The sequence below is a fragment of the Mesocricetus auratus genome, unplaced genomic scaffold, assembly GCF_017639785.1.
Source record: "Mesocricetus auratus isolate SY011 unplaced genomic scaffold, BCM_Maur_2.0 Super-Scaffold_100001, whole genome shotgun sequence".
Classification (NCBI taxonomy): domain Eukaryota; kingdom Metazoa; phylum Chordata; class Mammalia; order Rodentia; family Cricetidae; genus Mesocricetus; species Mesocricetus auratus.
Window position 1 is genome coordinate 16,416,822 of NW_024429187.1, and position 15,459 is coordinate 16,432,280.

The following is a 15,459-nucleotide window of genomic DNA, read 5'->3' on the forward strand; positions in this document are numbered from 1 at the left end:
GTAGCCCTACTATATACAGATGATAAAAGGGCTGAAAGAGAAATCAGAGAAACATCACCCTTTACAATTGCCACAAACAACATAAAATACCTTGGGGTAACGCTAACCAAACAAGTGAAAGACCTGTATCGTAAGAACTTTGAATCTTTAAAGAAAGAAATTAAAGAAGCCCTCAGAAAATGGAAAGATCTCCCATGCTCTTGGATAGGTAGGATCAATGTAGTAAAAATGGCAATCCTGCCAAAAGCAATCTACAGATTCAATGCTATCCCCATTAAAATCCCAGCACAATTCTTCACAGACCTTGAAAGAACAATAATCAATTTTGTATGGAAAAACAAAAGACCCAGGATAGCCAAAACAACCCTGTTCAACAAGGCAACGTCCGGAGGCATCACTATCCCTGACCTCAAGCTCTATTATAGAGCTATAGTCCTGAAAACAGCTTGGTATTGACACAAAAATAGACAGGCAGACCAATGGAATCGAATTGAAAATCCGGGTATTAACCCACACACGTACGAACATCTGATCTTTGACAAAGAAGCTAAAAATATACAATGGAATAAAGAAAGTATCTTCAACAAATGGTGCTGGCATAATTGGAGACTGGCATGTAGAAGAATGCGGATCGATCCATGTTTATCGCCATGCACAAAACTTAAGTCCAAATGGATCAAAGACCTCAACATAAATCCAGCCACACTGAACCTCTTAGAAGAGAAAGTGGGTGGTACCCTTGAACGAATTGGTACAGGAGACAGCTTCCTGAACATAACACCAGTAGCACAGACAGTGAGATCAACAATTAATAAATGGGACCTACTGAAACTGAGAAGCTTCTGTAAGGCAAAGGACACAGTCAGCAAGACAAAAAGGCAGCCCACAGAATGGGAAAAATATTCACTAGTCCCACATCTGACAGAGGGTTGATCTCCAAAATTTACAAAGAACTCAAGAAGCAAGTCTCCAAAACAGCAAAGGACCCAATTAAGAAGTGGGCTGCAGAACTAAATAGAGAGTTTTCAATAGAGGAGTCTAAAATGGCTGAGAGGCACTTGAGAAAGTGCTCAACATCCTTAGCCATCCGGGAAATGCAAATCAAAGCAACTCTGAGATACCATCTCACTCCTGTCAGAATGGCTAAAATCAAAAACACCAATGACAATTTATGCTGGAGAGGATGTGGTGAAAGGGGGACACTCCTCCATTGCTGGTGGGAGTGCCAACTGGTTCAGCCACTTTGGAAAGCAGTATGGAGATTCCTCAGAAAAATGGGAATAAACCTACCACAAGACCCAGCAACTCCACTCTTAGGCATATATCCAAAAGATGCCCATTCATATAACAAAGATGTCTGTTCCACTATGTTCATAGCAGCTTTATTTGTAATAGCCAGAACTTGGAAGCAACCTAGATGTCCCTCACCCGAAGAGTGGATAGAGAAAATGTGGTACATCTACACAATGGAGTACTATTCAGCAGAAAAAAATAATGGAATCATGAGATTCTCAGGCAAATGGAGGACACTAGAAGAAACCATCCTGAGTGAGGTAACCCAGTCACAAAAAGAGAAACATGGCATGTACTCTCTCATATATGGATTTTAGACATAGATCTGGGGAGTGCCAGCCTACAATCCTATGGCCAGAGAGTCTGGGAAACAGAAACTTCATTTACTGGCTGGTTAAGTACTGAGCTGAACTCAAGAAAGCCAGTATCAGAGAGGGAGGACTGATGATCAAAGGGATTAAGACTGGGCTGGTTTAACCCCCAGAAACAGCTGACCAGACAAAGGTTAACTCTTGAATCCCAGGCATCAGCCTGGGAATCCAGCATGGGACTGATCAAGACCCCCTGAATCTGGGTGTCAGTGAGGAGGCCTAGGTAATCTATTGAGCCTTGGACAGCAGATCAGTACCCATCCCAAGTATACACACGGACTCTGGACTCCCATAGAACAATATGAGGTGCACTCTCACCCTGAACTCTTGGGGAAGGGTCTAGGCCCTGCCCTATATGAAATGACAGACTATGGACACCCCCATGGAGGGCCTCACCCTCCCTGGGGGAATGAGGGGATAACGGGGGGGGGGGATGGGGGGAGGACACGGGAGGAGGGGAGGGAAAGGGAGAGGGACCTCGAACTGACTTGTGAAGCAACCTTGTTTCTTATTTAAATTTAAAATGGAAAATAAAAAAAATTAAAAAAAAAAAGACTGCTTCCTGTGGAACTCTGCTCTGGCCTGGACTGTGTTTATCACAGCAGAGAAATCCACTACGGACTTAAGACCAGCAGGAATCGTGGTGTGTGTGTGTGTGTGTGTGTGTGTGTGTGTGTGTGTGTGTGTGTGTGTGTGTGCATGCGCGTGTGCATAGTTGTGGGGGCAATGCTCACAGAAGTACTGTAACAGTGTGCTGTGTCCTCAGTTACAGGGTTGCAGCACGTACTCTCATTTATCAGATCAGCCTATTGGGACAGACACTGTGAGAGGAGGAGAGGGGAAATGGGACATTTTTCAGTGTCCTAGAACAGTTTTAACTTTAAGCTGTGCTGAGGGCCTCGGTCAATGTCGTCTGGCAGGCGTCTTTCACACGCTGACAACTGGTCAGTAGTAGCTGGGTCTGGGTTTACTGAGGACAGAGGAGTGGATATGAGTGGCGAGGGGGAGGGAACCCTGAGTGCTGAGACGTTTGGACTCTGTGCCAATGCAAAGGGCAGGAGTGCTCCCAGGTCCTTAGAGAGGATGAAGAAGACCAGGTATTGGAATAAAGGAGCAAAATAATGTCATACGACGTATTTAGTAGAGGGAAGCTAACAAAGTTGTGAACAGACCAGCAGTAAGGCGGTGTAAGGGGAGAACTGTGCTCAGCACAGGAGGTCTGGAAAGAGACACAGAGAAGGGTTACAAGATGACAATTCACGAAGGTCAAGAGGAGTGAAGAGAGTGGGGGAAAGGAAAGGTTAGCAAGCAGAGGTAAGAGGCCAAAAGTCAAAGGTCAGAATCCAGGAACTATAGAATGGAAATGTCTGCACACTACAAAGTTGGTGGCACAGCCATGTTGGAAAGTACCCAAGCACAGGACATGGACAGCTTGGAGAGAAGGATGAACCCAAGCGCAGGACATGGACAGCCTGAAAGAGAAGGATGAACCCAAGTGCAGGTGATGGACAGCCTTGGAGAGAAGGATGAACCCAAGCATATAAGGTTGACAGCCTTGGAGAGAAGGATGAACCCAAGTGCAGGACAGAGAAGAATGAACAGAACCCGGGGAACTGGCATAGACACTGAAGTTCACTACTGATGGCAACAGAGGTTGTGGGACAGTGAAAAGCACTGCCTGGTGCTCAAGACAGTGATGCTGGGAGAGTACAGAGAATACTATGAAGAGCAGAGATGACGATGCAGATGGCATCATGAGATGCTGAGCTGGGCTTTGGAAGCTGGAGAGACAGGCGTGAGTTAGGCTAAGATGAGACGGGAAAGGCATAATGGATTAGGACGAGAGATAAATAAAGCTAGAAGCAACCTAACCACAAATAGGTAACTATGACAGGGAGTGGAGGGTTTCAGGCCAAACGGTAGAACCAGAACATGTCCACCCATAGCTGTTGCATGGCAAATAGAAGACACAGAGGTTGATGCTGGGGTTCAAGCTTCAAGTTAAAGATCAGAAAGGCAAAGCAACCGGTCACTAGCTCTTACTCTACCTCAGACTGAAAGGCCATCCTGGCTTTACAAATCTCAGACTGTAACCTCTGCTCAGCATGGCTGGAGAATCCTGAGACTTCAATGTCTTCCTATCCTCAATGTGGCTGGAGAATGAATGCCCAATAATGACCACTGAAGACCCTGCTCCTGTCTTTTATACCCCTCTAGTGCTGGGATTAAAGGCGTGTGATCCCAGGTGCTGAGGTCACTTTTGTGTGAGCTGTTTCTCTTTAGGACTGGATCAATCTTGTGTAGATCTGGGTGCCATTAGACTCACAGAGATCGGTCTACCTCTTAACCCTGAGTCCTAGGATTAAAGGTGTGTACCACCACCTCCTAGCTTCTGGCTGCTGGGATTAAAAGGTGTGTGCCTAGATTCTATGGCTTGCGGCTGACTTTGCTTTCTGAATCCTCAGGCAAGCATTAATAAATGATAAATAATATATCACCACACATAGCTGACATGCTGTCCACAAGGGTACAGCCAGGGAAAGTGCACCTTTACCCACTAAACTGGTATTTTGTGCTGAAGTCAAAAAGTAAGAGTTTGTGACTGAAAACCCAGTACCCGGGAGGCTGAAACTGGAGGACTGTCATGAGTTTAAGGCCAGGCTAAGCTACAGAGTGAAACTCTGTCTCAAAAGAGACCAAAGCCGAGAAGTAGAGATCTACCATCTTGTGGGCATACAGATGTCCTTTCATAAACACATTGTGTGGCCAATGAAGATGCTATGAGGAAGTATGTACCAAACATTTAAATTTATTATAAGATAATAATCATGTTTCCACGTCTTAAAACACACATTGCTATCTATCACACAGTTTATCACACAGTTCCATTGCTGGACATTCTGGTATACTCTGTCACTGTTATCACCAGATTCACAGGAATACTTTGGACACCCACACCCTCTAACAGGAGTGGCAGCTTGTTGTAGCAGGGGTATGACAGGACCCCTGACATTTCTTCACTTTTCATTTTAGTAACAAACTAAATTGTTCTATTTTAATCTTGTATCCACATAAATGTCTCCCCATACCCTGATTTTTAAACACTCTGTTGTGCCTCTTGACACACTGGGGACTTCTGCAATGTTTGCCCATAAAAAAAAATCACAAGCTTTTCTTGCTTCTTGCTTTTCTTTATTTTTTACTTTTTGATATTTTAGGTCCCAAGAGAAGCCATTATTGATCAATATGAAGGGGGCTGCTCCTTCTCAATCTTCTACCACAATGTGCTGAACAGACAACAGAGAAGCTTCAAAGTCGCAAGCAATGGCTAGAATGAGACCACATACAGGTGGATGACCCTTAGAGTCTATGCCTGAAGCAGGGGTCACATGATTCCAAGAATCTGAGCAGCTTGCAATGAGCTGGCTGGCACTACAGAGAAGCATCTCATTTTCAGACTTTCAGGCCTGGACAAAGGACCTGTGATTCCTTCAAAGTCCAGGCTATTAGTAAAAAGTCAGTGCTGGTCAAGAGAGAAAACATCCCCACGTGTGGTTATCACACATGTGAAGTATAACTCCGCTGAGACGGGCTGTGAGCATCAAATATGTATTAGATTTAACGGATTTGGCATAAGGACGCATGCCATCTCATTCATATCTTCAATGTTTTATGCTAAAAATTTAAGCCATTGTAAAATATTAATCTTGTACTAAAATAATAATTTAGACAGATTAGAGTTTAATTAAAGATACAATTAAAGCTCATTTTTACATGTTTTAAAATGACTTCCTGACATTGCATACACAGCTCTCACACAGCTCCTGCCAGGCAGCTGATGGCCGTTTCACAGCTGGCCAGCACTTTCCATTGGGGTCACTAGGAGGCGGTGGTTAGGTCTGCTAGGTTAAAGGGACTGAGGTTTCTCTAGTCCAAACTTTAGTGTCCTCGTTTATTAAATAGGAATGGTGAGTAAATGCCTCTTAGGAATGGTCAGACCTGAGCTGCTCATATACAAAGAGTGAGCATTACGATCTACTCTACAGAAAGAGTCATGGTTTTATAAAGCAAACTCCAACAACTCAAAAGCTGACTCCAGAGGCAATTAGGGCGTAGATGAAGAAACAGTGGATCCCCACACTTCACCCCACATTTGCAACATTCTTACCCTTTTCTTGATTTCTACTCATTACTACTGGCTCAGACGCCCATTAGGGGAAGCAGAGGTTAGCTCAGAGCCATTTAAATGCAGAGTAGCCCTGCAGTTTTCTGCATCATCTTCCTTTGTCACTCAGCAAGCAACCTCTGCATGATGAAAACAAACTGGACTGTTTCCTTCAGAAAGACTATTAGGAAGTCTATACAAGGCCAAGACAAGCTCTTACACAGCTTAATGTTATACAACCTGGGGGCTGGTGAACTATTTAGGACAAACAGGAATATAAAGCAAACAAGACAAGCAGTCAAAAGGCAGACAGTTCAATCCTGGGTCAGTCACAAGCCTAGGTCAGTCAGGGTCACATAGCTCTTGGAGGAGCCTTGGGTCCCTTACCTGTGAAAGGAGGTGAAGATGGTGATACCTCCTAGTACAGGTTGTTTTAAGAATTCCGTAGTGCAGCTATATACAGGCACACATGTGTTACAAGAATATTGTGCATATCACTTGTTGGTTAGAAAGTACTACACGGATGTTAGCTATTAACATGATTTCATCCACTGGATTCTGAGACTCACACTGAGACTGCTTCTCCTTATTCCTGGCATGTCTTAGGGTCCCCGTTTCCCCTTCCCTACTCACACTGAAGTCTCACTGGAAGAGCACCATGAAAAATGAAAGACCCCCTGAAGATGGCGGTTTCTGTCCCCCCTGGTCCCGCAGCCGATTAGCCCCAAATAAACACACGGATGCTACATTAATTGTAAAACTGTTGGCCAATGGCTAGGGCTTCTTACTGGCTATCTCTCTCTTAATTATTAACCCATAACTACTAATCTATATATTTCTATATGACCTTATCTTACCAGAGAATGCCTGGCGTGTCCTCTCCTCCCGGTCTCTACATTGTGTCTCCTCCGCCTCTCTCTCTTCTCTTCCCAGCATTCTCCTCGCCTCCCAGTCCCGCCTATCTTTCTGCCTCCATTGGTCAAACAGTGTTTTATTCATCAACCAATAGGAGAAGGATGCCCCCCCCCATCAGCCCCCAGAGTCTGTCCCATTCTTACACAGGTGTAAAGCCACACTATAGATCTGGGTGATAACTGATTGTACTAAGCAGGGGAAAGCCTTACGCTGGTAAGTCAGGAGCCTCTCTCACTGCAAGGCAGTCATAACTACGTTCTAAAGCACTCTTTCCTAAGGTTTTTAACTCAGATGTAACCATTGAAGAAGCCAGTGAAGACAGGCTGATGGATGGAAGAAGGGCTGGGGTTAACATTGTCAGCTTGGTCCCCAGCAGGAGGAAAGGGGACAGAACCCCTGCCACAGAGTCATGCTGTACAGTCTGAGCACAGGACCCTGGGCACAGCATCCCTTACGAGGACTCTCACTCTGCAGCCAGCCATTCAGCTTGACTTCTTAGAAAAACAACAACAGCAACAAAACACTTATTGAAAAGATCTCTGAAATGCATGCTATAGAAACCAGATATCTCTAAGGAGATATCTGTGGGATTTTCTACCCACTCATCTGATCCATGAACAAAGCACACATAGACACTCCAGTGACGTTCAGACCCGAGTCCTTACAACTTCACACACAGTCACAGTGTTCACAGAGGTTCTAAAGTGAAGTAAATGTGATGCCTGCAGCTAGCCAGCAGTCTCAGTAACTAGAACTCACCCTTCTCGTGCCTTTTGATCTGTTACCATTTTATCTTTTAAGGTTTATTTCTGTTTGTGTGCATGTGTCTGTGTGAGTATGTTCACACATGTGTGGGTGCCTGTGGAGTCCAGAAGAGGTCATCGGATTCCCTGGACCTGGAGTTACGGGCAGTTACGAATTCCCCAAAATGGGTGCTGGGGACTGAGCCCTGGTCCCTCTGCAAGAGCACTGCTTGCTCTTAACCCCTGAGCCACATTTGCGGGCCCCCTCCTGAGAATTTCTAACTCCAAACAAGCCTGGCTTTGTTTCTGCTTTTGCTTTTTTCCTTAATCCAAGCTGAGTGTGATTCCTGGTGAGGCCCTTCATTTCACCCTTAGAGAACACTGCTGTTTTGGACGTATACTGTGGAGTATCAGCCTTGGAACGGCTGTACACCATGGAGTCCTTCAGAAAGATTCACAAGAGACCTGGGGCATAGGAAAGCTCTCTGTAGCTCTCTTTGTAACACTGCACATCCTACGTTTTCTTGGCTACGCAACCCTTCTCAGTTCCCGGCAACAAGCAACGGACTGATGCCAGAAACACACCTGAGAGATACAGAATTAATGGCGTCGAAGGTGTGAAAACTATTCATCGGTAGGAGGAGACATCAGTAGCGCCATGAAACCAGGGTCTCCGGCACTCTCCGGGCCACCCTCCAGCTGGCAGGAGCCACCCTACTTACTTCAGGAGATTCCCCAGGTTGAAGAGTGCACGGTTGTGCTGGGGGTGGAGCTGCAGAGCCCTCTGGTAGTACATCTTTGCCTCCGCCGTGTCCTTTGTGAGCGTCCCGAGGTTGTTGAGTGCGCTTGCGTGGCGTGGGTACAGCCTGGAAAAAACAAAATGTTAAACTTGGACTTCTGAACTGGCACTCCAAGAGTGCCACAGACCGAACGGACCCTGAGCGTTTCCTTGTTATGGGATGCCTGTGTTAGAGCTAAGGGCAAAGTGCTTTTGCAGCTGAAGACATCTAAACAGATAGAGCAGAGAGCGAGACCTTTAGACTCAGAGGAGTAAGGAAATAAACCCCAACACTGCAGCAAGAGTAAGTAGAATGTAAATCTGTAAGAGTAAACACATGTTAGTCCCTCAGAAGCTGACTATATTCCTCTGCCAAGGAATCTTCCCTGCCCTGGGTGGGAACTTTCTGCCGAGGTCACACAGCTACCAGTTTCCTTGTTCAGTGCTTATTGTCGGTGTGGGGTCCCCCAGGGAGGGATTGATGTGGGAGGTCCTTCTGTGTGCTGTGAATGTGCGTTGCTTTCATTGGTTGATGAATAAAGCTGATTTGGCCTATGGCAGGGCAGGGTATAGCTAGGCAGGAAAGCCAAACTGAAAGCAGGAAAGCCAAACTGAAAGCAGGAAAGCCAAACTGAAAGCAGGAAAGCCAAACTGAATATGTACAGGGAGAAAGCGGGTGGGGGGCCAAGGGGATGCCAGCCTGCCACCGAGGAAGTAAGACATGTAGAAAATGAGGTAAGGCCACGGCTATGTGGCAATACATAGAATAATTTAATTTATATGTAAGAGCTAGCTAGTAATAAGCCTGAGCCATCAGCCAAACAATTATAAGTAATATGAAGCCTCGGAGTGGTTATTTTATAAGCAGCGGCTGGAATGGGCAGGACACAGAAAAGCCTCCGTTTACAAGGAATCTTTTCAAATATCTCCGGATCAGAACCTGATAAGGCTGCCTCAGCCAGGAAAGGGTGGAAGTCACATGTCTCCTCATGAAAACGAAACACTTGATCTTGAGCCTCTTCCCCCAATCTCACTCACTTTCATTCCACTCGATACAGTTCTTAAAATGCTGAGAGCTTAAAAACAGTTCAGACAAAACAAAAAACAAAAAACCTACCATGCAATGACGTAAAAGCCAGCCTTACTAAAATTCAAACAAAATAAAAAGCAGGGTAGGGTATGTATCAGCAAACTACATTATCACATTAAGGGAGGGAGGGGTCATTCAGTCTTTCATTCAATGTGGTAGAACCACCACAGAGTCAGCCCTTCCTGACCAGTCTGGAGTGGACGTACTTAGCAGGCTAGAAGGCTTGCTCTACCTGTCACTTACCCATAGAGCTGGCCTGTAATGCAGAAGAGCCAAGGCAATGCTTGCCCCAGTATATGCTAATGCAAACAGCATTTTGAAGCATTTTCTCATACATCACCATATTTAAAAATTCCCTGTATAGCATTTTACCATCGAGGAAAAAGGAGGCTGGGAAAAATAAACTAAAGCGCTTGTCTCTGTCTGTCTGTCTGTCCCCCCCCCATCATCCCAAAAACACTTGTCCTCTTAGGTGTTAAAAAGGCAAATTATTCCTGTCAATCCCTTTGTTTCCACAAATAATACACCAGTCTCTTGACCCTCAGCAAATAAATGAATTGCTATGAGCTGAAGCTTCTATTCAGAATATTTTTTATTATTTCTTATGAGCAGTTTGCTTAAATGATGACCTAATATATGAACCAGTTCTCAGAGGGCGAAGGGAAATCAATGCCACATGTAAAAATGCTGGCTACAGAGACGCTTATTTACTCCCAAGCATCGCCCACTGTCTTAAAACCATCATCACTGCCAGGTCCAGAAGGAATCCCACACAAATGCTATCTGTGGCACTACTAGCACACCAAGCACATGCTGGCCACCAGGCCCTCCCAGCATCACGAGTATCTGCTACCAAGTCCGTTGCGGGATATTTGTTCCCACGGTGACTCTCCGAGACTGTGTTGATAAAGTTAACGTTGGACTGGGGGCCGAGCCAGGGACTAGTTGACAAGATATAGTCATAGAGAGTATGGAGGCTTATAAGGAAGATTAAAAATGGTTGCTTCTCGGCGTCTCTGATCTAGCAGATTTTTTTCACCCCAGTATCTGAGTCCTGAGTCTTCATGGCAAATAGAGTAACTTAGATTAAAACAACGTGAGTCCATGCTGGCATCTGTGAGAACAAAAGTTACATTTTAATTATTGTGCCTAAGAGATCCATGAAACAAGAAAGCCTCTGACCTGCTTAAGGACAGGTACTTGCTTGAAATGCTGGAGGCTGCTCAGGGGACACCACAAACCACATGTTTTCACTCCCTTAAACAAGGTCATTTGACCCATCTGCACCTGATGTGCTTGATCACATGTGGGGGTGAGGTTCACAGGCAGGGAGGGAGTCAGGATGTATGCTTATCCCTGATTGGAATTACCGGTTTTGCCTTTATCAGCCCCTGCAAACCGTGACTTGGGGCCATTTTCTGGAAACCCAGAGATGGACCTGGTTGGAAAGTCCATCGAACCGACCAGTATTTAATAAAAAGCTTGTTTCAAACATGGCTTTAAATTGTGGTAGTGGCCTTATTCTCGACGGGCGGGGTTGACACGCTCAGCTCTTCTCACCCCTTCTCACCCCATCCCCTACCCTACACCGCTCCAACGCATGGGCTTCCCTTCCCTAGCTTCTGACTCCCTTATAACCTGACTGTTTTGGCTTAGCCCCCTCCTCCTCAGTTCCCTTTGCCCTCGTTCTCTTTGTCTTCCTCTCTTGCTCTTCCTCTCTCTCTCTTCGCACGACCAAGCCCATTCTGCTGGCCATGTTCCGTCTGCTACTTCTTCCTGCTCTGGACACTTCTGGATGGCTCTGGCTGTCTCCCTCATGTTTATAATGAAAACCTTCCCTTCCACCACAACTCGGTGTCCTTAGTTTATACAATACCTCTTTGACAGGCATAGATTATATGGGAGCTAGCTAGAGTCAGTAACACTCAGTAGCCTCTAAGTAGTGAGCTCCTGCTTTATGAGTCACTGTTTGTAAGGTGAGTGTGTGTGTGTGTGTGTGTGCACATGTGGAGGATGCTTAGTGTCCTGCTCTGTCAGTCTCTGTCTTATTTCTTTGAGGCAGGGTCTCTTAACGAAACTGCGGCTAGGTTGACGGTCGGGGAGCCCCGCTGATCCAGTCTCCACTGGTACGGTGGTGCTTGGGTTACAGGCGTAGGCAGTCACACTTGGCTTCTGACGTGGGTGCTGGGATCTGAACTCCTCAGGTCATCCCGCTTGCTCATGAAGAGCTCCTGCCTACTGTGCCATCTTTCCACCCCTGTCTGCGAAGGCCCACAGACATAGCTGTTTGGGACTGAAGTTTGGGCTTATATTTTGTTTCACTCGCGTATTTTAAAATAAGAATGCCATATATGTTTTCACCCTTTCAGTACCTTTCCAGTAATTTTTTGTTCAAATAACACTGATTTATGGTTATAGTTTGCAGCTCCCTTCCAGAGCACACACACCTATAATCAAGTGTCTGATTTTCATGCCACACATTAATTTATTTGAGGTTCACTACTCTAAGGTTGGTTGGTTGTTTTCTGTTTCCTGTTGAGAAAAAAAAATGCCACAAAGGCAAACATGACTGGGAAAAACGTATCTCTGCAAATGTACTCAGACTTAACTTCTCTTCAGACGTTGATAGATTGCTAATTCCGCATATTTCAAGTGCTTGGTTCCTTCTGTGCCACCGGTTCAATCATCCTGTCACTAACTGGCCCTGGGTGACACTGGTGATCTTCCTGGTTTGTGTCTTTGATGGCCTGAAGTGACTGCCAGCACTTCACCTGCTCTGTCCCTTTTTTTTTTTGGCACCGGGTTCCTGATCCCTGCAGGAAAGCCGTAGGGACTAAACATGACCCCTCACTTCTTTCACCTCGGTGACCCCAGCACTGCTGTGGAGGGGACTCCACCCAGGGATTTGGCCAAGGCTCTGCGGAGTTAAAAACATTTTCTCAAAACCCTCCGGAAGTGAGTCACTTATAATGGCTGTATTGTCCTGATTCCAGAGATTTCACTTCTAGCGGCTGGGAAATGTACTGAACTAACACTTTCTCTGCTCTTTTCAATAGGGAAGGTTTGGAGGGTGACGAACTTTGGATCAAGTGGCAGAGTGGACAGGAAACTGGTCCATGGGGAAAATACTGGGGACAGAGGTCAGCTGCATGATGCTAGGGGTGTGTGTGTGTGCGCGTGTGTGCGTGCACATGTGCGAGCTAGCTGCTTTTATAAACTTTCCATGTGAACGAGATAATGGACATGAAAACATCCATCATCACAACTGTACTTTGAGGCCAGACGCAGGACTCTCTGGTGATCACATGCCAGGCTAGGGCTCTCCTTCCCTCGCATCAGAAAAATCACCCTCAGACTGGGGAGGTAGTGGGTAAAGTCCCTGTCACACAGGCATGCCTGTATGAGTTGGGGTTCCCCAATACTCGTGCAAAAGCTGGACATGGTTGTACATATCTGTAGACTCGTTCTTTGGGGGAGCAGAAACAGGTGGGTTCCTAAGGCTTACTGGCTGCCTAGTGGATACGGTGGGTGACCTCTATGCTCAGTGAGAGACTGTCTAGAAAAAACAAGGGGAGGAGAATGCACCTGCACAGGTGAACACACATGCACAAACTCACACACCGCTCATCCTCTTTGTTGCCTCTAGGGGCCTTTGAATTGCTCCCATCAGTCAAAAAAATACCTATTCTTTCTCCATCGCCAGCCCAGTGAACAAACCCTTAAAGCAGCTCCTATCCACCTGTTCTCCCTGTGCTGTGTCTTCTCAGTACTCAGGCTAAGGAGCCATTACCATCTTGAGAACTGTCAATTCCTCACAGTAGGAGTAATTGATCTTCACAGGCCTAGCAGCATTTCCCAAAGCTTTTCCTGCTTGCTCTGCGCCAAATGCAATTCTAGACCAATTTTAAAGCCACGACCAAGGTCAGGAGGTCATCCCGAGTCCTGTGCACCTTCTGAGTGACAGGTTCGTGTGCTCCTGGGTCTTTGCTGTAATGACATTTCTTAGCATGAACGCATACTGGCTGGTGAGTTAACCTAGAGATAACAGTGGGCAGGAAGATATGCTTACATTTCTAACCAACAATTCTTCGTGAAAGAGAACATGGAGGTGGGAAGGGCATTCTGAACATCAGTCTTGACCACTGGGGATCATCTTTGGCATGCACTTGGAAGTAGGTAGGTAGGCTGAGGAGTATCTGGCAATACCTAGATCATCCCTGTAACCAGGATGAGCTATTCTGCCCTCATTGCCCACAGCTCTCCGAGAATCACCACTCACCAGTTACCACTCACTAAGTGTCCTGTGCCTGAGATGTTATGCATTGTCGTCATCACGCAGGCTTTCTCCCTGCAATGGGCCACGTCCTCTGTCGAGGACCTGTAACCTGCCCTTGCTTCCAGTAAGTAGGAAACAGACAGTCAAAGTGGAAACGGTGAGTGTCAGGAAGCACGTGGAACACATATACGACTGGGAGCTCCTTGTTCCTCAAGGTATTCTACACATTGGAGATTCACAAGGAGGGACAGTGATGGTGGGCACTGGGCCTGAGGAAGGGGCAAGAGCGGGGAGAGAAAGAAAGATGTTGTGGGCTTTATGTTTTAGGTTTTAATCACTGTGCTTGAGAGATCTAAAAGCCAAAATTCCTCTAACCTGTAAGGCCCACTTGCCCAAGGACAGACAACTTCCGGTAATGCTGGGGGCTGTTGTCCGTATAGGATAACAAGCCACATGTTTTAACTTCTGTAAACAAGGTTGATTGCCCCAACTGCACAGGATGCCCTTGATCATACATAGGTGGGGGATATGTAAGCAGCAAGTTTGTCAGGATGTATGTTTGGCCCTACGGAGGTGTGGACTTGATGGAGATGTGCTTTGCAGTTTGAAAAGCCCATGCCAGTCCCAGTCTCTCTCTCTCTCTCTCTCTCTCTCTCTCTCTCTCTCTCTCTCTCTCTCTCTCTCTCTCTCTCTCTCTCTCGCCTTTTTCCCTCCCTGAAGAATATTAGTAAGTAGCCTAGAGACCCTGTAGATCAGGACATAATGCTCTCACCTCCAGGGCCATACTCACCTGCATGCCACCATGCTCCCCACTATACCCCGAAACTGTAAGCAAGCCCTGAATTGAACGCTTTCTTTTATAAGAATTGCCTTGGTGATAGAACAATGAGAAAAACAGAAGTTGGTACCAGGGACTAGGACATTGCTGTGACATGCCTTACAATGCTGCTTGCTGGCAGAATGTGGAATAGAGAAGCAGTTATACACTTTGAGTGGGGCTTACTGGGCCATCCTAGAAGGAGCATGGAAGAGAGTTGTGAGGAGGGCAATGTGGAATGCAGGGGCCCAGTTCCAGAGGCTTCAGAGGGGAAGAATATTAAAGTGGCCTAAAGACCATCCTGGTGATATTTTGGCAAAGAATACGGTGATTTTTGCTCTAGCCCTAAAAATCTGTCTGAGGCTAAATTGAAGAGTTTTGGATTAAGGGCTTTGGCAGAGGAGATTTAAAGACAGTCTAGTGCTGACTGTCACATTATTAGTGGTAAGTTTTATGCAGATCCATGGTAAGAGAAGGGACAAGGAAAAACACCAAGTGTAGAGTGTACAGCTTGAGGCAAAAAGGAGAGCATGGAAATGTAATGTTGGAGACAAGTTTAGTGCTCAAGGACACACAGAGTTTAAAGAAAGGCCTGATGCTAGACAGAACAGAGGGAGTGGTGACCTCGGTGCAGGACCCCATCCAGGTAAGCTTCCAACTTGCAAAAAGGAATTAAAGAAAAGCTTGAAAGCTGATGCAGGTATAATTGAATGAGGAGGCCACGTTCCAGTCCCAAAAGCAGCAGAACTTGGCAGCTTCAGCCACACAGTTCTAGGCTTCAGTCAAGGATACAAGAAAGAGGTTGTAGAGCTTGATACCATGGCTAAGAAAAGCTACTGGGGGCAGGCATGTGTCAGGGGTGTCAGGCCATCGCGTGAAGCTGTGAAAGTGAAGCATGGATTGCCTTGGAGACCCCAAGATACTGGAGATGCCAGAGTCCTGGGATACTTGCCCAAGGAGAGCTGCAGACTGGGCTTGGAACCAGCCCGAGAGAGAGAGGTGTGATGTAGT

General features: G+C 46.1%; 1 protein-coding gene across 1 annotated transcript in view; it reads right to left on the reverse strand.

The window, feature by feature from the left end:
* Positions 1 to 15,459, reverse strand: part of Tmtc1 (transmembrane O-mannosyltransferase targeting cadherins 1) — a 227,211-nt gene that overhangs the window by 48,244 nt on the left and 163,508 nt on the right. Inside the window, exon 12 of the mRNA XM_005072945.4 lies at positions 8,210 to 8,353. Coding sequence (XP_005073002.3) covers positions 8,210 to 8,353 — 144 coding nt within the window. The remainder of the gene's footprint in view (positions 1 to 8,209; positions 8,354 to 15,459) is intronic.